The sequence below is a fragment of the Callionymus lyra genome, chromosome 4, assembly GCF_982586985.1.
Source record: "Callionymus lyra chromosome 4, fCalLyr1.hap1.1, whole genome shotgun sequence".
In the NCBI taxonomy this organism is placed as follows: domain Eukaryota; kingdom Metazoa; phylum Chordata; class Actinopteri; order Syngnathiformes; family Callionymidae; genus Callionymus; species Callionymus lyra.
Window position 1 is genome coordinate 31,634,574 of NC_141821.1, and position 21,712 is coordinate 31,656,285.

At 37.1% G+C, this 21,712-nt stretch overlaps 1 protein-coding gene across 16 annotated transcripts in view; it reads left to right on the forward strand.

Annotated features, from left to right (window-relative positions):
• camk2d1 (calcium/calmodulin-dependent protein kinase (CaM kinase) II delta 1) overlaps positions 1-21,712 on the forward strand; it is a 38,921-nt gene that overhangs the window by 7,933 nt on the left and 9,276 nt on the right. For all 16 annotated transcript variants that reach the window (XM_087789760.1, XM_087789759.1, XM_087789762.1 and 13 more), the window contains exons 3-12: positions 12,676-12,735; positions 13,612-13,666; positions 14,169-14,234; positions 15,602-15,674; positions 17,047-17,149; positions 18,867-18,950; positions 20,150-20,244; positions 20,445-20,567; positions 20,640-20,723; positions 20,807-20,849. In XM_087789760.1, coding sequence (XP_087645886.1) covers positions 12,676-12,735; positions 13,612-13,666; positions 14,169-14,234; positions 15,602-15,674; positions 17,047-17,149; positions 18,867-18,950; positions 20,150-20,244; positions 20,445-20,567; positions 20,640-20,723; positions 20,807-20,849 — 786 coding nt within the window. The remainder of the gene's footprint in view (positions 1-12,675; positions 12,736-13,611; positions 13,667-14,168; positions 14,235-15,601; positions 15,675-17,046; positions 17,150-18,866; positions 18,951-20,149; positions 20,245-20,444; positions 20,568-20,639; positions 20,724-20,806; positions 20,850-21,712) is intronic.

Sequence of the window (21,712 nt, forward strand, 5' to 3'; positions counted from 1 at the left end):
AACTCATGGGCTTGAAAATGTGTGTACAGTAAATAGACATTGTATGTATCTACAGTATACATTTTTGTACAACAATATGTTAACAAAATAACAATTACTTCACCTGCAAAACTGATAACATAAAAAAATCTTGAAATCAACACTGAATTCATGTGCTGCCGTTCACAGATCATCCATAAAAGTTGGCTTTTAAATCATCTCTTTTGAACTTTCACAAGCTGCACCCACATACTGACTTTATCCATTGAACATGGTGTTGCTATGACGATGTTGGAACACACCTCTGGTTCTTCTGAATAGGAACAGGAATAGCACTGGAGTTTGATTTGTTCCAACTGTAGGTGCTTTCAATTGATTTTTCTTGCTATGTCCATGTGAGCACCAACGATAGAAATGGTCAAAGTATTTTAGAATTTAACAAAAAGTCTGAATCTGATTTTCTGCAGAGAAACACTCTTTGACCAACAGACCACTGACACCATCCCTTTCATTAACATCTGTGAGGGAAAGATCACAAGTGGAAACTTTACAAGACATGGATGAAGTAGAACACTTTAAGACTAAATCAGGAAATAAAGACAATACAATAATTGTGAGTAAAAACATAAGTGCAGAATAGTGGCAGTATTTTTCAAGGATATTCGAGAGTAACACTACATGTTTTGACACTAGAACAGGCTGCTTTATCCATTGAGCAGGTAACACAAGGGAAACTTTTATTGACTTTAGTTAATCTGCTACAAAACACATTCCCTGATAACGCAAGGCTTCATCCGAAACTATTGACTCTTCCTCATTCCTTTGTGAGCTACTCGAAAAAAGAAACATTCATTCAAGCCCAGAGAACTCCACTGAACGTTCTAACTTTTACAATTATTGGTTCTTCTTTTTGGCTGCTTTGACCTGACCTTCCCTATTTTTTAAATTACATTTTCAGAACCGATTGGCTCTAGACTGTTTGTGGTAGAGAGTTGACAGTTTAGCCAACTGTGGGTGCCAAGTATAGGTACAACCCGAAAATATTGTATACTTGATGCAAAACTAAAATGGAAACGGATGTTTTCTCAAGCTTTCACAGTTGCCTGGAGTGTCTTAGTTATGGTAATCTGTGTTGAGACAAAAGTAAGGTGTGATTTAAGAAAAATACGATGCCATTTAATCTCATTTCAATTTATACAAAAACTTTTTTTTTTAAATATCTGATGCTTGAAACAGCCAAGCTGTACTTTTCTGTACTTTCTGTACTGTACTGTACTTTATAGTCGGCTGTCAGTTCAAAACTGTCTTTTGTTGCTATAAAATTCATACAAAATTATTCAAAAGTAATTGTTGTGTAAAATATGTAAAATATGCAGCTGTTGCAAAATTTCAGCTTCTATTTTGCTATTGACAGAATTTATGATACAATAAAGGTGTAACGTTTTTACTTATAATTTTACTATAAAGATACGAATTCTCTCTGCTAAGGCATATACCATAGTTTTCTTTTTTACTGTTTTAAAACTTTAATTAATATGTAGGTTACTTACCTCAGAAGAACAGAGTGGTATGGCTGAATTATTTAAGTAATGTATATTGTGTTAACCTTCATAAAGAAGTGCAATAAATACTTGGACTTTCTTAGTAAAGAGGGAAATAGACTTTTATGCTATTTGGACATTTTTTATGCAATTCTTCAAGGACACACTTGTTGAATATAAAAAATTATGTTGTCATTTAATGTCCCTGACAGTTGGTTGTTACTGTGATGGTTCGGTGGAAAAGGGGAACTCATTTGGCGTGTTATTTTTTTATTTGTATTGTGTCCAATTTATAATTATATACATGAAAATCAATGAATATATGTATGTAAACAAGAAAGTAATATTTGAAGAATCAAACCACTGTGCTTTGGTTTAATTTCTTGAGATTTAATTTCTTAATAACTTGAGAAGTTAATCACGTATATAGTTTGGAATAAATTCATTATATATGCTAGAAAATGGTACAAAACACGGAAACTCTATATTTTGTGTCTGTGAAAAAATGACTTGCCGAAGTAATGAAAAATATCCTACAAAACAATTTAACAAAACTGGATGCAACGCTCTGATTTTCCCTTGACTCATCTCTAAAATGGAACAGTAGGTTCTGGCATTCTTTTGTGTCTGTGGTTCCATCAAGAGTTAATTAGTCTCGCTGCATATTTTCTCACATTCTCTTCTGCTGAGTGATGGTTCTGACCACGAGTGGTCTGAGAGGTTGTTTATGACAAGTCAGACATGAGAATATAAAGGCTTTTAATAGAGGAAACGGTCTTTATTTGAATGTAAAATAATTTGCCTCTGGCGGAGATGCGTTTTGCAAATGTGCGCTGTTGTTCCCTATCGCTGGCTGCAGCTCCTCTGCCACTGGTAGTTTGTCACTTGTTTCCTCCCACACAGGATGAAAATAAACTGCTGTAGCAAACCACAATATGATATCACACATTCTCCCTCATTTCCAGCACGACTGTCTTTGGAGCCGATCAGTAGTTGTCAGCGACAAAAAAACGGTTCCATGTTAATCTCAAGGAATGTACAATCTAGGAAATTGAATATTTTGTTTCAGGTTTTACTATCCATCAATTTTGTTGAATTGAAAATATAAACGCATTACATTCAAAAATATATGTAATAAAATGAATTACTTCAATTTATTTTTCTTAAGATTTAATTTAGGTTAGGTAGAACTTTATTGAAATTTTTATTGAAATTTTTATTTTTTTCCAAATTATCTACAGTAAATACAGCAAATTTTCATAAAAAGCAAACTTTATTTGTAATTTAATTTGAATGTATTTTGTTTAAAATAACCAGTTGTCTTGACGTTTGTTTTTATTATGAATAATCCAAAATGGATTCAATTTTCTTCTGATGATGGTAATCAGCAAATGTTGTTCTTGGCAACTGTTACCAAAATGTAACAATAGTGTTTTATTTGGATTGAGAATACAATTTTGATATTTTTATTTGTTTTAAATGATTGTTGCATTTAAGTTGAAACACCACTTTGGTGATGTCATCATTATGCCATCACCCCATGGAGAGGATCCATGATGTCGGTGGAAGATGGTTTGAACATCTTTTAAAAACTGCCTACATGCAGTTTTGCTTATTTAAAAAAAAAAGTTTCCTTAAATCTTACTAAGAAAACTACACATTCCTCTCTTGTGGTCAGAAGAAGATTTCTACAACTATTAAATGAGATTTTATGACTTGCATCCATCAAGTCTTAATGTGTGAGACGAGTGCTGTGCCTCGTCCAACTGTGTGGATTTGTGTTTGTCTATGCTTGCATGTGTAATCCAGGGTGGATAATCCCAGTCTCGTGCAGAGCCGCCGTCACTTCATCACAGTCGGAGGGTTTCACACATCTCCTCTTGCCCCTGGATTATATCTTTTCTGTGCCTTTGTTTCCTCTCATGACAGTCCATCTGTCAAAATGTTTTTTGAGTTACAGCGGTTCTGTTGACAGCTGTGAGCGTGAGCGATAGTTTGTTTCAAATGATTATTCATGGAGCATCTTTTTCCTGTCCGTGATTGTGCAGTAAGCAAAAAAGAATTAGTTTGTCATGTCTTGTGAATACCATAATTTAAAAAAGGTATAATTAAGGCAGAACAGTTTTTTTTCCACTTGTGTCTTTATTTAACCAAGTGTGTTATGCATATATATGATATTTAAAATTGGACATGAGTTATTTTTCAATATTGCTTGCTCAAGTAAATGCTAAACATTAAGTATCACAATACATATTGTTTTTGTTAGTATTTTTCAAGCCCACGATGCTACACAGAGCTGGGAAGAGACTGTTGAGAATGTGTGAACTTGAGAGTGATGGAAGCTATAGACCTGGATGAAGACTTGATGGTTAAAAACTATAGGAATACAAGAAATGCTCTAAGGGGGCACATAATATGGGGTGATATACTTAAGTCTCAGCAGACATTTCAAAGCTCTAGATCCCAACTTAAACCTTCCTAAACTTGACAAATCGATAATAACACAACTCTCCAAATACCTCCAAACAAGCCCCTAATTCCCAACCTACCTTTACTCCATGTGACTAATTAAAAAACATGTAACCACTGACATCAATCATGCCCAACACAAGTAGTTCCAACTGTCGTTGAGCCTGGGTATGTGGCTGGTATTGACACTGGATACATTCCAATGATGTAAAGAAGGATCAACCTACCAACCATCTCAAAATTATAAGTATTTTTCATGGGTAAGGTCATGAAGGTCTATGATATTTATTCACCAAGTCTTCCACAAGTACAATGACCTACTTAATCTAGAAACTAGAAAAGACTTTGGAGCACGTCAGGATCTTAGACATTTAGTCGTCCATCTGTCTCCAAAATCTTACTAGTAGTGTTTTTTAATCTTTATTCATTTTGTTGCAATGACGCAGATGCTGTGTTGGCCCAATATCCCCTGTTGCATTTTGAAATGAAGAGTGTGACATGAATTGGTGCATAAATATGCTAATGAGCTCTATTGCACAAGTGGTTCTGGCTCATTTATTTTCCGCCTCTCGAGCTTCTTTTACCTCGGCTATCTTCATAGTCATTCAAGAGGGGTTGGACTGGAGCATGAAGACCTTAAGTACCACATTTAAAATCAATAGGTTAGCATTCTTGTTACAACATCTTTTTTGCAAGCAGACTTTAATTACTTTTGTCCACATGAACACATTTTTTTACCATTAATTTCAGTAGTGTGTAAAAGTAAATAATGTGTACGGAATAAATCCATGTTTTAAATAAAATCATTATATCACATTAACGGACACTATATACATTTGACTTTTGTAATAGTATTTATAATATGCTATCCAAGTGTATGCTGTCTTGAATTGATAAATAATCTTGCCGTTAAGGATTGAAAGTTAATTGAATGTAGGGGCGTAGATGCAAATAAATGATAAAAATAGCAGCAACATTTGCCAAGAAAGCCTTTTCCCTTCACCCGACTGCAAAGATCAACCTTTGAATTCCATAAATTAGATTTGATGTAATTACCTCACAGCATATATCAAGGGGTCGAGGGCGTGTCATAAACTATGTTTCCATCACCAAGACCGAATCACTAATGGCTCCTGCCATCAGGAAATTGATGCTCATACGTGTGAGTGATGAGATCTTGGAGGGCAGCGATGTCGCTGTGCAAATACAGTAGTTTTACACTTTTAGATCCTGAGATTGAACCAGTGGAGAGACACGAAAACGGGAGGCAGAGAAAGAGATGGCGACAGAGTGTTGATCAGGGAGATGGCCTGGTGAAGATGAAAGTGCGAGTGCGTGGGTGCCAATTAATAAAGGTCGCCAGCAGGGTTGATACCAATGCCATATGTGCATGTGCTTTGACAGTCGGGGCACTTGATCCTTCACAGGACAGTCATTCCCGCTAACTGCCACGAAACCTTGAAGCAAACCAGCATCTTATGTTTTCTATACTGTAATGCACAAGCTGAACTAAAGACTTCATGTATGTTAACGCTAATCCGTTAAAGCCTGGATGATGGTTTTTTTAACAGTCTTTTCCTGCCTTTACTCTTAAATCTCTGCGTGTTATGCAAGTGTGGCTGGAGTTATATGCAGGAATGTGGGGAGATCCTCTTGTTTGCATTTTCTGTTTGGGGAAGCAGGTCTGTGCTTGCTCAGATATGTAGATGACAGGCCACTCTTTGACAAGGTTTCACTCTTTTCTCAGCTCAAGAGAAATGGCAGTAAAGCTCCTGTATACTGATTTAGAAAAATGGTAAGTGGTTTCTTAAAAATAACATCTTTTGTTCTTGGTTATTTAGAATTTCAACATTTTCTCTCCTTTCTTTTGTGTCCATTTCCCAGCAACACCTAAACATACCTGCAACTGAATTGGAGCTGTTTTTGACCAATGAGACTTGCGTGTTTTGGTCATGTGATAAGGATTTTAAGTGTGCCCTATAGCCCTAAAAATACATTTAATGAGGATCTGTGATTTATCTGTTATGTTGGCTATAAATTAGTAGTTGGACTTGAATCTTTTATTGTCATTGCACAGAAAAACCCCGCAGTGAAACTTGCAACGAAATTTCGTTGCTTGGCAACCGTTAAAAAACACAGGATAGAATGAATGTATATAAAAAGTATAAATATAAATACGAATAAGTTAAAAATACTGCAAGATAGTATAAATATAATAAATGTATGTTTGAAATATTGCATAGCTCGTGTTATATTACATTTAGCAGTCTGACGGCCATACAGTCCATAGTGGGGGTGGGTGTGGTCGGACAGAATTCTGTGAGCTCTGTTTAGGCAGCGCGAGGGAAAAGGATCCTTTTATTTAAGTTTGTGAATATTTGTTTTAATACATTTCTGTTATAAAGGAACTTTGCAGTTTGCATTGCATCTGTATTGTGAAGTTCATGGAATTTACAAATGCATCCAAGTAAATATTTACTAACTTGCTTGTGAAACTGGTTCAGTTTCTGCATCAAGGGAAAAGACAAACACAAGTGTAACATATACTGTGTTGGTCTAAGACTTCACCTTTCTCTCTAAACTTGGAGTGCAAGTGGAGAGATACTTTTTGAGTTGAACAAATCACCCATTCTTTTTTTATTACAGCAATTTAAAATGTATGTTCTTCTTCTTGTTATGCAACTTATCAATATTTTCAGATATGACAAGTTTTACAAGTTCAGGCCTATGTGACCAAATTTTGCTCAGCAAGTTCCAAATTGAAATCAATGCTAATTGATAAAATCGAAAAGAATAGACGATATGCAATTTTGATGTTGTTTAAAAGATTCTTCGTATCTAAGTGCTATGTCTGTTAAGGACATTTGAATGGTAACATTGATCACATTGGAAAGTTGCTTTAATATTAAGTTGCTCAATGTGTTGTCACTGTCTGAAGTTGAGTCATAATAATGCTTTTTTCATAGCAGTTTATTTTGTTCTTACATAGCTCATTCTCATGATATTTTTACAAGAAAACAGTCAAATTATGCCATCTGTTCTGGAGAAAAGCTTTAAACCTAGAAATCACATTTCTCTGTTGCCGCTTGTACTTTTCAACAATAGACTGTGGGTTTTGTTTTTCTACTGATAGAAACTGAAGCTGAAACAGAAACTGCTTTTGTTCCTGAAGAGAACTTTTCTGGTGGTGAGTCATCCTCTTAAACAATTACTCTGCAATTAAAGAACGGTGGACACGTTGTGCCATTACGCACTTTCTCAAAGTCACATTTGTCGCTGCAATTATTGTCATTAGAATTGGGGTTCTTCAAGAGCTCCTTAAAACAACTGAAGGTGCATTACCTCATTTTGCTCTTACATATTCAAACATTGAGTAAATATATGACCGGTTGAGAAAAGAACAGAATGAAATGGAAAAAGTTGGCAGGAGTGGTAACAATAGTCCAGGTGGATTATAAATGAAATAATAGCTTATTTAAGGAGAAAATAAGCATCAGTTTGGATAACGGGGTAAGGTAAAGCAATTTATGAGTGTTCCGTTTGTTATTCGACAGCTAACCAAGGCTCTGTTCACGGCTACATAACCTCACTCGTGACTCTACCCGATGTGGTTCTCCTGGGAATAAACATGGTGCAAGAGCTGAAGTCAATGAAGCGCCACATCCTTTTCTGACTGTGCAGCTACCATCTGTAGTTTACTCCCGGATGTTTGCGTGACATAAAAATGAAGCCGAAGGACCTTTGCACTAATGGTCACGTCTATAAAATGATGGAATTACCAAAAAGGTCAGTAGGTAAATGTTTTCTAAAAAATCAATATTGTCATTGATCCACATGTGCTATCTACCTTCAGATGAAAAATCAATCCGATTAAAATTAAGTGAATTATAATTGACTTTTGAAACCTCTCGCTTGTCCATCAGTTCAGCTTTCATCAGATACAATCTGACTAGCCTCGCTTTCATTCCCCCTCCTAGCAGACTCATCTTTACACACCAGTTAAACTTGAATTATCCAAAAAGTCACACAAATCACATTCAGTTGTTCAACAAAAGATTACTTTGTCAAGGGCACAGCAAGAAAGATTATTCTTTCTGAGGCTCAATTAAACACTTGATTAAAAAGAAACCATTTTGAACAAAAAAGTAAACTTCTATTTTCAGTTCTAGTTATTTAAAGAAATATGTCTCAGTTGTGATTCTTCAATAAAGAAAGCTGCAACATTTTCTGTTCCTCTAATTTGGTTTGGTAGTGAAGTTTGCAGATGTTTCTGGACTGGAGAGTTCAAACTGCTTCACCCGTGCAGCTGTTTGGTGACTTCACGTCTGTGATAAACTGTTTGCCTCCATGCTCTGCCGTCTCGCAGCTGCGTTTCTCCTCTTCGTGTTGACTCTCCGTCAACATTAAGAAACGGAAACAACTGAAGCATCAACACAGTGCTGCACCGTGACTTTCTTACTTCCATCTTGTTTTAGCGCAAGTATTCCATCATGTGGAAAAATGCATGTGTTGCCAACCGTCTTCTTTTCTGCCACTGTTAATCTCTGCTCTTAATCAATCTTTCATTGCTAAGCTCTTAAGTCATCAAAAATACATCCCAGGAGCTTGCCGAGCTCCCGAACCAGAAGACGAACGTAAGCGTTCAATACGTGACAAGTGATGGTTAGCAGGATTGTGACATGGGGGGGTGTCGTCTACTGCTTGGGACTTTCTTTTGACTGCCTGGCTGGTTTAGATGGCTGCATGACAGACTTTCCTCAGAGTAGAGGAGCTCATGGAACTTGTGTTGTAATGGTGTAAATCCTGTCTTTTTTTTAAACTCTAGACCATTCAACTGTAGATTCTTTTATGTTCAAGCAGCTGATGGTTAAAGAATAGTGATGTCGTATTTTACCTCTGAACCAGGGAGGACTAATCAATCTCTCTTTGTTTTTATTTCCTTTCCAAATCCTTCCTCTAATCATGAACGTCCTCCAACCACACGTGCAACAGGTTTGCATATTCCCGAGCTGCTGTTACCTAATCTGCCACTGCCAGCTGGGTAGCTCACAGTCTTTCTCCCTCTTATCAGTTCCCCTCGTTTCCCGCCGCTGTCACCTCAGGCTCGGCCTAAACACACACTTGATGTTGAAGCTGTCCATCGGGGCATTATCACTCTTGTGCTGTAGAAGTTATTTTAAGCTCCTCAAACATTACATCAGCTAGAGCGTTCAGCAGCTTGTGTCTAAATGTGTTTCCCCCCCTCATGCACATTTGTGTGAAACCCCATGGCTCCATCGCTTTTACAACTCTGATTCTTGACCTCTAATGTACAATGTTTAACAGATCATTTTTGCATCTTCACTGTACACTCATGCTCCATTTTTGATGAACAAGGACCAATGATCTCATTGGTGATCTTTGACTTTGACTCTTTGAAACAATTTCCCGAAGGAGACCTCCTGAGGGATCAATAAAGTTTTACCTTACCTTACCTTACCTTACTATCCTGGAATGGGTTTCAAAGTTCTTTGTGGCCAAAACTTTGCTACGGTTGGTCTCACAACTGAACATCAAGTTTGAGTATCTTTGAATTGTAGCCTGGTTTGTCCCAGAATGACGTGGAGTTGCGTAATAAGATCTAAATTTATACCAAAGCAGACTGGCACGCTGTACATGAGTTCTAAGGGATTAGGAAGAAATGATCTAGAATTTACAAATCCTCCTTCCACTTATGTTCCACTTGTCCATCATGCATGTTGACACGTTAGCTCAAATATATGCAAATAGATTAGAGTAGTAGATTAGAAAAGAAGGCAAACGAGTCGCTCCGTCATTTAATGGACACTTGTAGCATCTATAATGTAACCAGAAAACAACCCAAACTTACAAGAACTACGTGATAATAATATCGTACATGTTGTTTACATGACCACACCAACTCTGCTGTGAAAAGTCAAACATCTGGGTTTGTCACGGTGTGTCATCAATCCCTTAAATCTCCACCTCCAAGGGACTCATTGTATAAACAAAGCGTGATTACAGCTGGCTGCAGCAGGAGTGAGACCATTATTGCGTCATAATTGACTCCACTCTTGTAACCGCTCATTCAACAAGATTAATGACTTTAAAATGGAGCATTGTCATGATTAGAGACCTCCTGCATCTTTCAGAGGAAGACATGTGAGTGAGTAAGGAAAGTTTTTCACATTAGTTGCTCTTTAAATCCACTTTGTTGATTTCAGGTGCTTTTTGTTGTATCATGTTTGTCTGTGTTCATAACGGTGCTTATGCTAATGCTGCCTCCACCCAGTGAGCGAACCTCTAATTGGATTTTTGAACGATTGAATTATCCCTCATCAAATTACACCCACACCTGAAGCCCCCCAGTGCACCTGCAGCTCCTCCAGTAATAAAGCTTGATTATGATCACATACGATGATTGACAGGTTTAGAATTGTAGCATACTTTTGAGACCAACTGCGTATCCTGGTAAAGATTGGCAGGAATATATATATAATATAAAATATATGCAGATTTTATGTTCATAAGTTTATTCCCAAATAACTGTCGGAGGTTCAGGAGCAGTAAATGTCAGTCTATGAGCTTTCTACCTACTAACATGAACATGTGCAAACCTCTGTTTCTCACGCACACGCACCTTTTCCCTTTCCTCGTTCAAACGCCATTAGTCACTTGCGACTTGAGAAAGGACAAGTGAGAATTGTTTTTCAACTTGACAGAACATGTTGTGTTCTGATCCTGGACGCATTTGTGATTTTCTGCTCAGTAACACTCGCGTCTGTGTGGGAGAATGTTCCGAACCTGCCGATGATTGATGTGTTACCTGATGAGCAGTGTTAACATTTTTGGTGTTGCGAAGATGAGAGCTATTTTAATGCACTGGATGACTCCAAGCATCATGTCCAAATACTCAAAATGTTTTCCCCATAACTCTAATTTTGAAAATGTGAGTTTGATTCCTGACTTTATTTTCTTTTTGTTTTTTCAATAGATTTTTATATAAAAACATGAGCGATTTAGTGGGATCATTTCCAAAGGCAAATGTATTTAACTTGTTATTTCCAGAGAGAAAATCAATGAGAAGGTGGTACATACCTCTGCCAAAGTGTTTATTTCAGAATGGTGCTCACGGTATATAAACTTACACCCACAAGTGCTAACATGCATTCACATGCAGTGAATAGCAAAGTGAAGGATGTAATGTTCAGAACCTCCATAAATCCAGGTGGTTATCAAGAACACCTCAAACATTAAATGAATCCTAAATTATTCCATTTCTAACCAAGTTATTGTGGACTTCGATGTTGATAAATGGTCGGCAGGTAAATGTTTTTTCCCAGACACCGAATAACCCCCTGACTTCTATACATTTTCTCAAACTAAAACACATGCAGGGATAAACTTTGCTATCCATCACTACCCAGCTGTGATCGTCTCACATTGACCATACTATTGAAATCTGTTGATCTTAATCGGACTTGAAGGCTGTGCTTTTACTGGCCTTGTAATCCCGGTCACCAGGTGAACGGGCTTTGCGGCGTGTTGCATTGCTCATCTGTGACATAACAGGCTTTGCAGCACGAGCGCAGAGCTCTCACCATCTGTAGGTCGAGAGAAAACGCAGACAGCTGGGAACTCCTGACTCACTCTCTAGAGTTTCTCCCATCACAGCAACAAGAGCACATGTGTTTGGCTCTTGCCAAGTCTTGAGCAAGAGAGATAATTGAGATGAGTGACGGTTGCATCGGTGATTCCAAAATGTAAGATCGAGGTTCGCAGGTTTTGTTATGTGACAGATTTTTTTTTTTTTTTAAACATTATTATTTATTGAATTGTATATTAAGTTTGATGTTTGTATTTAGGTATTACTGTCGTATTTTGGTGCGACAGAGGTTGATGTTTTTGGTTTGTGTGACATGTACTGTTTTTGGGCAATTTGAGCCTTTTTATACTGCAAAAAAAACAAGTCATACCATTATTTTCTTGCTGTAAAAAAACGTCCTCCCTGAATTAGTTTTAAACCTGAACAAACAGGAATTAATCGCAGCTATTTTCCGTGTTGACCGAGTCACCCGATCACTCAACAATCTTAACCACAAAAGAGATGCACAATAATAATAACCACACACAGGCAAGGTCAGGAGGTCTTTGACATGTTCGCCATCTAAGAAGAGGTCGCTGATGGTAGAGCGGGGCAACCAACAGACGAGTCAGATGATGAGTATGATAAAAAAGACTGGACCTGTGTGTTTCAGATGGTTATGACTGTTGCATTGGGGATTGTCGGTGCAACCAACTGACCTTAAAAGCTGCTCACAGCCAGTCATAAATGAGGGTTTCCACTGTTTTGTTTTATACAGTCAAAGCTGGATGGTGTGCGACCTATTCAGGTGTGGGCAGAGATTAACGATAATGTAGTAATGATCTGTTCGGGTTGTGTTAGGGTTGAAAGTGTTATTGTGCACCAACACAAGTTTAATTTTCAGTCCAATACAAAACTCCAACATTGCTTCTATAAAAAAAAGGTGCTCTCAAGCTTGAAGTAATAACTGTGTAATAACACGTGCAGTTTGAGTGAGAGAATAAATGTATATTTGTTACAATGATACATGGTGATACAGTTGAACTGTTTGCTTTGTTCTGAATCTAGTTAACTCGAGGCGTTCTGATTCCCTCTCCTCAGATCACCAGAAACTGGAGCGGGAAGCTCGGATCTGCCGGCTGCTGAAACATGCCAACATCGGTAACACACACGCACGCACCCGCACACAGACGCACACCAGCAGCACTTGTAGTTTCTCTTCCTCTCAATGACAGTCCTGCGAGGCTGGTGTTTGGTTAGCAGTGAAGTGTCTTCTGGTTGAGGCGTCAGAAGATCAAAATAACACGTTGAAAAAGGAGAAGTGAAGCTTAGAGAAGTTAAAAGGTGGGAAAACCACCAACTACACAAACTTATCATAGTGAATGAAGAAGTTAATCTTGTCAGAAAACTTCTTCACCCTCCCGTCGTCCTTCTTTATCCACGTACACCCCCAGTTTCTTTGTTTGTATATGTATGTCTGGAAGCCAGGGAGGTCGTTCACCTTGACTCAGAGGCAACACAAGGGATACCTCAAACACCTTTATGACGCCTCCGTGTCATCTTGACCCTGAGATAACACTAGGGTTTATGACTCAGTTTTTGCTCTTGGAACAAATGTAATGCTTTTGATGTCAATTAAACATCTTTCCAGTAGGTTATAATGAAAGACTAGTAATTTCATCTTGTTTCAAATCTTTTTTTGAAAATCATTTTAATATTAATTGATCTTGCATGATGAGCGTGTGATGATTTATTACCTGAGTGCACCATCCAGACTTTGCCATTTACAATTCAGTCTGACATTTAATAGGACATGCTTCTGTATATCTTTACTCTGATTATTTTACTCTGGCAAACGACTCACAATTAAGTAAATAAACAAGATAGAAACTGTATTCTGAGTTTGTAAATGTTTCTTGTCTGTCTCTGTGTCTCGTCCTGTTTTATTTTTTTGTGTGTTTTTCTGTCTCTGTTGTTTGGCTCAGGGCAGTGTAGTCTTGTGTGTACTCTGATTAGAGTCCATGTTTGTCTTCACAGTGAGACTTCATGACAGCATTTCTGAAGAAGGATTCCACTACCTGGTCTTTGATTTGTAAGTGCATCGATCAAGATGTCAAGGAAGTCAGACTCCTCCTAGCATTGTTACTTTTTTTACTCCATTGCAGCCAAAACACTTGTTTTATTGTTAATTTATGATCACCATTTCAGAATTTATGGTTTTAATAGTGTTACATCGTATTATCTTAGCTGTGCTTTTATTACCTCTTTGAGGAGGTTGTTTTTCAAGCTAATCTGTTCTACTGAACTATGGAAGCCCTGGAGGGTAAAATAGTAATGCAATGACTTGTTGATGAATAAATAGTTGCAGCTGCAACGACTCAATTCTGATCTAGTTATTTGTTATTCCCATTTTGTCATGAACTAGTTATTTTAAAAGGCCTTTAGACAAACTAAGAAAGATCCATAATGTTAGTTATTATTGTTAAAATACATAAGAGATTCATGTAGGTTCAGGTTTCATGTAGATATAATTCTCAGTTAAATAAAGTAAGTGCATCTAAGTTACAGTGTTTTTCAATTTCTTAATGTTTCAGAGTGACTGGCGGTGAGTTGTTCGAGGACATTGTTGCCAGAGAGTACTACAGTGAGGCAGATGCCAGGTCAGTTTGACACTCCTCAGTGTTGTTCATACATAAATTGGTGATTTTTGTCATTTCAAAATGTTCATATTTGTATAACAAAGATTGTGTTGTTGTTGCAGCTTAAAGATGAAAAATGAATCTATTCATATTTTGTTCATTGAGTTGCACATAATACAACTAAATAAAATATTATAAAACATAAACAGTATGACCACTTGATAATGAGGTAACTCTAATAATATTTTGCACACGGGTTAATATATCATCAGCAGATCAGCTCATTGACTGAGTCACACCATTTTGGCTTTTAGTCCAAACTTGTTCGTGACAATGCAGTAGGGTCTTAAATCCTAATGTTCTTTTTTAGATTGATTTTAAAATATGTGAAAAGGGCAGATCCTGTATGACGGGGTAAACATATAAAATGTTTTAGTTTTTTTCTGTTAGAAAGCAATTCAAGGCGTGTGTAGCCTTTGTTATGTGTTAAAAGGCACCTCTGTGAAAGTATTTGTGGTCAAATTAATAAATATTTGAAATGAGAAAAAAAATCATTAGAATTTAATGCTTCTCACTGTGCGCTGGTGAAACCTATCCATGTTCTAGACCAGGGTCACAAAGTGCTTTAAAAATAAAGAAAAATGCTCAAAAAATATATACTAAAAAGATCAAGAAAACTCAGAACAACACAGGAGTCCCAGAAAATCAGGGGAAAGCCTGCACGGATAAGAAAGTCTTAAGATGTTTCTTTAATTGTCTCAGCAATACATAATAAAATACTGCTTGTGTATCATTTCATTAATATATTTATTTCCTCCTACACACAAACCGGTACAATTTAACCAAAAGAACTAGGCAAACATGTATATTGCCACATCAAGGAAAAAAAAATTAGAATTGAAAAATCTCTGGGTGCTGCTTTTTTTTTCTGGGTCAGATTTGAGTTATTTTTTTAAATGCATTTTGTTAAATGAACCTTATTTAAATGGATACTGGATATATAGAATAACAGAACTTAATTTGAAATGCTTTTTAGATCTGAGTCAATAACAACTTGGTTCTTTCAAAAAGTATTATTTAAAGGATCATTATCTTTATTTATTCTGCTGTTTTGGTACCAGTTAGTCAAAATTCTTGTCTTTAATAACAAAGTAATAATTTATTTTTGACATCTGTTTATTTCCCTCCACTACATATTCTTCTTAATCACATTCCTTATACACAGTGGTAGGATAGGCTGTTTTGCGAAAAGATTTAGTAACATGCAAATGTAAACAGTGCCCTCTTTTGGGAATTGGATGAATAACCGTTAAGCAAATGTGTTTTTTTTTCTGTTTGTATTTTGGGTAAAAATGTCACTAACTTAATTGTGGTCTGTATCGTTGCAGTCACTGCATACAGCAGATTCTTGAGGCTGTTCTTCACTGCCACCAGATGGGCGTGGTCCACCGTGACCTCAAGGTGCGTTGAGACGTGACTCCATGAGATCATTTACTGCTGCTGCTCTGACATTCTCCCCCAGGGATGCTGGTTTTTCTTCCTCTAGACTCATTTTCTCTCAAACACAACCACCACTACTCTCTGCCATGAAGCAGCAGCAGTCTGGCTGCAGACCCCAGAGGAGCCTTAGAAAAGTGTTAATGGAGCTGAAAATAAAGAAGAGTGACACGCTAGTAATAACTCAGCAAACACAACTGAAGGCTGTGTTGTGCAGACATACACTCTTGAGGTCTACAAGTTTTATTTCATATTAAAAGTGACAGCTTTTCTTTCTCTGGTGCGGATTAGAAAATCACTTGCACGTACATTTGCGTTGTCGCGTGTTACAGCAGGGCTGGGTAATTAAATTCTCCTCAGGACTCAAGTTATATTCTGTAGCTGTTGTGAGGAGCTGTCAAGCCTAGAGAAATGAGGGACGAAGGGAAAGAGCCTCAAACGGAAGGGAAAATATTATATACAAAGCAAAATCAAGTGTACTTGAACTGAATGAATTTACCACATGTGACTCACATTGAAAACAAAACTAATTCTACGACTTTGCCTGATGTGTGACTCAAATCCTATATTCTACGTGCAGAAACAAACAAGTTGACGTTTTATAAAATTCCCTGTCACTTTAAGGTCTGCTCGTATTTGTATTTACTAGTCAAATGAATGTTGAACGCGTGGTGGGTTCAAGTCCTGTGTGCATCTTTGCATCTGCAGCCGACCGTTTCGGCTGCTCGCTGCTCTCTCATTGGCTGTTGCCAGGTAGTAGCTGCGGATGGCTGCAGAAACACAAAACAAAACAAATGCAATCATAACAAAGAGAAAAGGCTCATGAGCTTGAGCATCATGGGAGTCTCTCTTATGTAATACATGTGGGATCAAGTCATCCCAGGCTCATAATACCTCAAGGTAAATGTAGCTTAGATATTATTGTAAGACCATCATTTAATTTTGATGTACAATGATTACCATTTATTGAGTCACATGATCTTTTTACGTGGAACATGCAAAAATAAGGAAGTTCAAACCTAGCATCATATTAATAGTGGGAAAGATGTCGATTATTAAATAAATCTGTGTTGATTTTGTGTTGTAGCCTCATTAGTTTGTAGAGATTCTAAAGACGCACACAACCACCCGCCCATGTGAGTCGCCATGTCCCCCAGCCATCACTGTTTATAATGGAGCTGACCCCTTCTGTGGGTCCTGGGTGTTGAGTGAAATTGTTCTGCTGATGATTCAGATGTCACAGCAGTCCAGGACGAGCTGGGCAGCTGCTGTGCTTGACCTCTGACCCACAGTAATGTCTTGCATGTTTTCACTCGTCTGTTCTTTTTTCCTGCAGCCAGAGAATTTGCTCCTGGCCAGCAAATTGAAGGGAGCGGCGGTGAAACTTGCTGATTTTGGTTTGGCTATTGAAGTCCAGGGAGACCAACAAGCCTGGTTCGGTGAGACTTTTTAAGAAATATCCCTTTCAAATGGAGACCATCATCCCCTTATTCCAGTCGTTTCTTGTGTCCAATCCTGGCAGCACTTCCCCTCAGGAAGTCTCTGAGCTGCCCTTTGAGAATTTCTTTCCTCTTCCTTAATTTTTGACTTTGGCATTGACTTTCAACAAATAAAATAAAAAATGGTCTGCAATTATTTAGTCTCACATTCAACAGTTAACGTTTATAATAATTTGCAAAAGCTTGGATCGAAATGGATTCATATTATAGTAAAATCAGGGTCATTTTCTGTTGTTCAAGATTAATGACAGCCTTACTTTCATTTCTATAATGGTGCCATTAGATCCTCCTGCTCGTTTCATTACATTCAGCTAACAATACGAGGTGTTCCACAGCTTCCAGCTCATGTACCCAGTTTCAATTGTGTGAATCTCAGACCCAGATCTTCTATTCCCTGCTGAAAATGGAAAATAATTGGTTTGTGACTCAAGCGTCGGCCTCCATCTGGAAACTATTCATTCTTTTCTGACTGAAAACTCCAACTCGGATGACTCAGACTGCTATAAAGTCAACATTAATGAGGATACATCAGCTTGTGTCCACAGACTTGTATGTCCAAGTTAAATCGTGTTAAATTGTTTGAGTCGCATGTGACAAACCGGATAAATCCGACCTGCCAATTAATTTGATGTGTCCCACAATCGAAGTAGATTAATATTCAAGTTGACATGCTGACTAAAGACCAGAGGTTATGGATGTCAACAATTGTACAGAGACTTCCAATAAGAGTAAATCTGGTGTTCGAGAAAGGCATTTGATGGGAGTGTTTGATGAAAAAGAACAAAAACAGAGATAATTCCTATTTATTCGATACATTTTAGGGATGCGTCGATACAACTTGCATGGTCCTGATAAGATACCTGGGTTTTTTAAGTATCAACCGATACGGATCAGATACCAGTGTTAAAATATGAATTACTCTGACCTACAATGAGTGGCACTGGCCATGCTTTGAATAAGAAGCATAAATGACCACATATGGAATTAAAAAGTTGTTGTTTATTTAATATAAAGTGTTATGAGAACGTAAGACAATACGGTTAAATTGTAAACTTTGTTTTCCTTCTAACCTGCAAAAATGGAGGACTGCTTGTGTAGAAATATACTAGAAACAAAGTGAGAATTTTGTAATAAAGGATATTTTCTTACTTTTCTTTGTTATGACAGAAAGACAAGTGTTAAAAAAATACATAAACCGTAAGTAAGTAATTTATATTTGTATAGCGCTTTTACAGACCAGGGTCACAAAGTGCTTAAAAATCAAAACAATACTCAATAAAATATATACTTAAAAGATCAAGATAACACCGAGACAAACACAGGAGTCTCAGAAATCAAGGAAAAGCCTGAACAAATGAAAATGTCTAAAGATGTTTCTTGTGAGAAACATAATTTCTCATGCACATGTCTAAATTGAACACAAAAATGCCAGTACAAAATAATATTAACACTTTTGTGGAATGAAGATTTACCTTTATTGAGCAAATTGTTCAAATAAAATAAAAACTGCTTTAATAGATCCTTGGTTCTAAATATCCAACAAAAACCCTCAGGACTGTCCATCAAAATTAATTTGACCACTTTTACTGTTATTTTTGACGTCGACTGGAAGCTTCTCTGATTAATTGTAAATGTCTTTATGTTCGTGTATGTGTAGGTTTTGCTGGAACACCAGGGTACTTGTCCCCTGAAGTGCTGAGAAAAGATCCTTATGGAAAGCCTGTGGACATGTGGGCATGTGGTAAGAGCATTTCATTCAGCGTTTACAGCCAAAAAAGTCTTGTTTGTCAGCCTTCACACCGGTGCAGCAGGCTAACATAAAAAAGATCGTGTTATGCATGGACAACAGTAAAGTTATTTAATGTACTCCAGAGACAAGCGATTAAGAAAAAACAACGAGATGCGGTTTTAGTCCATTATTGGATTTTCTTATCCTTCTGTTTTCATGTCTCGCTAATGTTTCCAAAACGTATTGCTTGCAGGTAAATAAGTGACTATAAATTACAATGGTGACGCTTTTATGCACTTTGTGTCTCCTCATTTATGACAACAAACCAGATCTCTATAAAAATTATGGTAATAATTTGATTTGATCAAATGATTAATGTCGTTCAATAACAAACATTTGTCTACAATTTCTTCCCACTCAACTATTATAAACTCACTTGACTCCATCAAGTTATTGTTGATGGGTTCTTTTTCTTCAGCACTCATACTCCTTTTCAAATATTCCTTATTACAACTGTAGTCACACATTCCTGATGAAAGAAGCCATTGTTTCCACCAAACTGCTCTCAATTTTCCTCTAACCAGACATGTGCATTACCTTTCATCTTCAGCAACCCTTCTGTCTGAAATGTATTTGTTATATACTGTATATTATTCTATATTTAATGATCAATCATTATATTATTTTTATTACTTTTTCTAATCTTCATGAAGAATGAGTGAAGAGCTAAATATGGTGTTAAAACATAAATATTTACTAAAAGATAAATGGAAGGCTGAAGTAGGTTTGCCATGACATTATCAAATAAAATGTATATAAATGGACTTAAAATGTACATCGTTTCATTTTATACGTTTGATATTTGAAGATTTTAATGCAAATCTTAAAATAAACTTTGAAATAAAATTTAAATATTAGACCAATACTTTCAAAATAATTTGGATGCTTGGTTTTGACAAAAGAAAATACTACAGAGAAATTGAAAAGAAGACAAAATAAATAAAACAAATAACTAATTATATTAGAGTTGAAGAATGACTCATAAAATCCAGATACAAAGTAACCATCTTAAACATTTCAAATCATCAGTTAATAGTTCTGTTCTGAGCTCTTCGGTAGCAAAGATGACATCAAATGGCCATGTTTGTCTTCCAGGCAGTGCTTTGTTCAAGTCGTAGTTGAATAAACATGTAACAATTCTGTTATTGCAGGTGTGATCTTGTACATCCTGCTGGTGGGTTATCCTCCTTTCTGGGACGAGGACCAGCACCGACTCTACCAGCAGATTAAAGCTGGAGCGTATGATGTGAGATTTCTTTTTGTTTCCTGTATTCCAAGAGCAAAAGTGATGCAGCAAAACTGCTATTATACTGGACAGTTCACTACTGAAGGCTGTTAGAAAAGACAAGGTGTGTCTCTGTAATTGGTTTCCCTGTCCATCACCGCTGGGTCTTTCTAAACTGTATATATATATTTCATTTTGAAAATACATTTTCTTCTCTACAGTTTCCGTCTCCAGAGTGGGACACGGTGACGCCTGAGGCCAAAGACCTGATCAACAAGATGTTGACCATCAACCCTGCGAAGAGAGTCACCGCCACTGATGCTCTCAAACATCCATGGATCTGCGTACGATTCTGTCACGAATGTTCTGCCAGAGATTTCATTTTATTTATCACAACGGTGTTTTTCTGTCTGCAGCAACGCTCCACCGTGGCTTCAATGATGCACAGACAGGAAACTGTGGAGTGTCTGAAGAAGTTCAATGCCAGACGGAAACTCAAGGTGAGGATCGACGTCATTCCTCTCAAAGAACATATACTTTCATATCCAATTAGAAAACTCATTTTTTTAAACTTCTACTTCAGGGGGCCATCTTGACCACCATGCTTGCCACTCGCAACTTCTCAGGTAAGTTTGATGCTGATATTTGTTTGAAAAGGTGATGTGATGTTTTTAAATTGAGTTTCTATAAATTCAGAAAACTTGTCATCAACATAATTTATATGAATTAATAAAAGTTTGACTAGTCAGTAGTAAATGTGTTCTTCAAAGTTGTTAAAGACAGAAATGCTGCCTTTGGCGTTTTCTTGCCGATCCCTGACCACTGCTGGAAGACCTTTGACAATCTTGGTATTTCGACAAAGAACATTTTAGAACCCCACAGTGGTGGACTGTTAAGTGCTGCTGGCCTTTAAAATGTCCGGTCCATACTGAGTTCCATTGACGCGGAGCAAGCAGACACGTTTCTTTACACTTGTGCTTTCAAAAGGTCAGAAAATACAGCACTCATTGATTGTGGCTGTTGGTTAAAATATATTTATATTATTATATTGTTTCATTTTGTTGTGATTGATGGCTTTATATTACATATCTTCCTTTGTGGTTCTTCCTGAGATTTCCTTGAATCTTTGTGTGTCTGTTATTAATGTGAACAACATGAGCGGATACTTGAGTGCCCTTGTGTCTCTCTCTTTTCTGTGGTGTGGGGACTGGTGTAAAAGGTAAGACCACTTCTGTAGTCGACCATGTCCGACTACACTGTCACTCAGGCATGTCCTGTCCACTGAGGTGACGAATAGAGCTTTCAGTGAACACTTTAAGATTTGCAGATGTTGTTGGTGAACTAAACTACGTTACTCTATCCACCTTAACTGGTCTAACTTGTTTTTAAATTCCTTTTGTTCTCATTTGTTCTACTTTTTTAAAACACTCTGGTGCTCAGCACAAACTAAGTAAAAAAAAAAAATGGATTCCTCACTCAAAATGTTTTG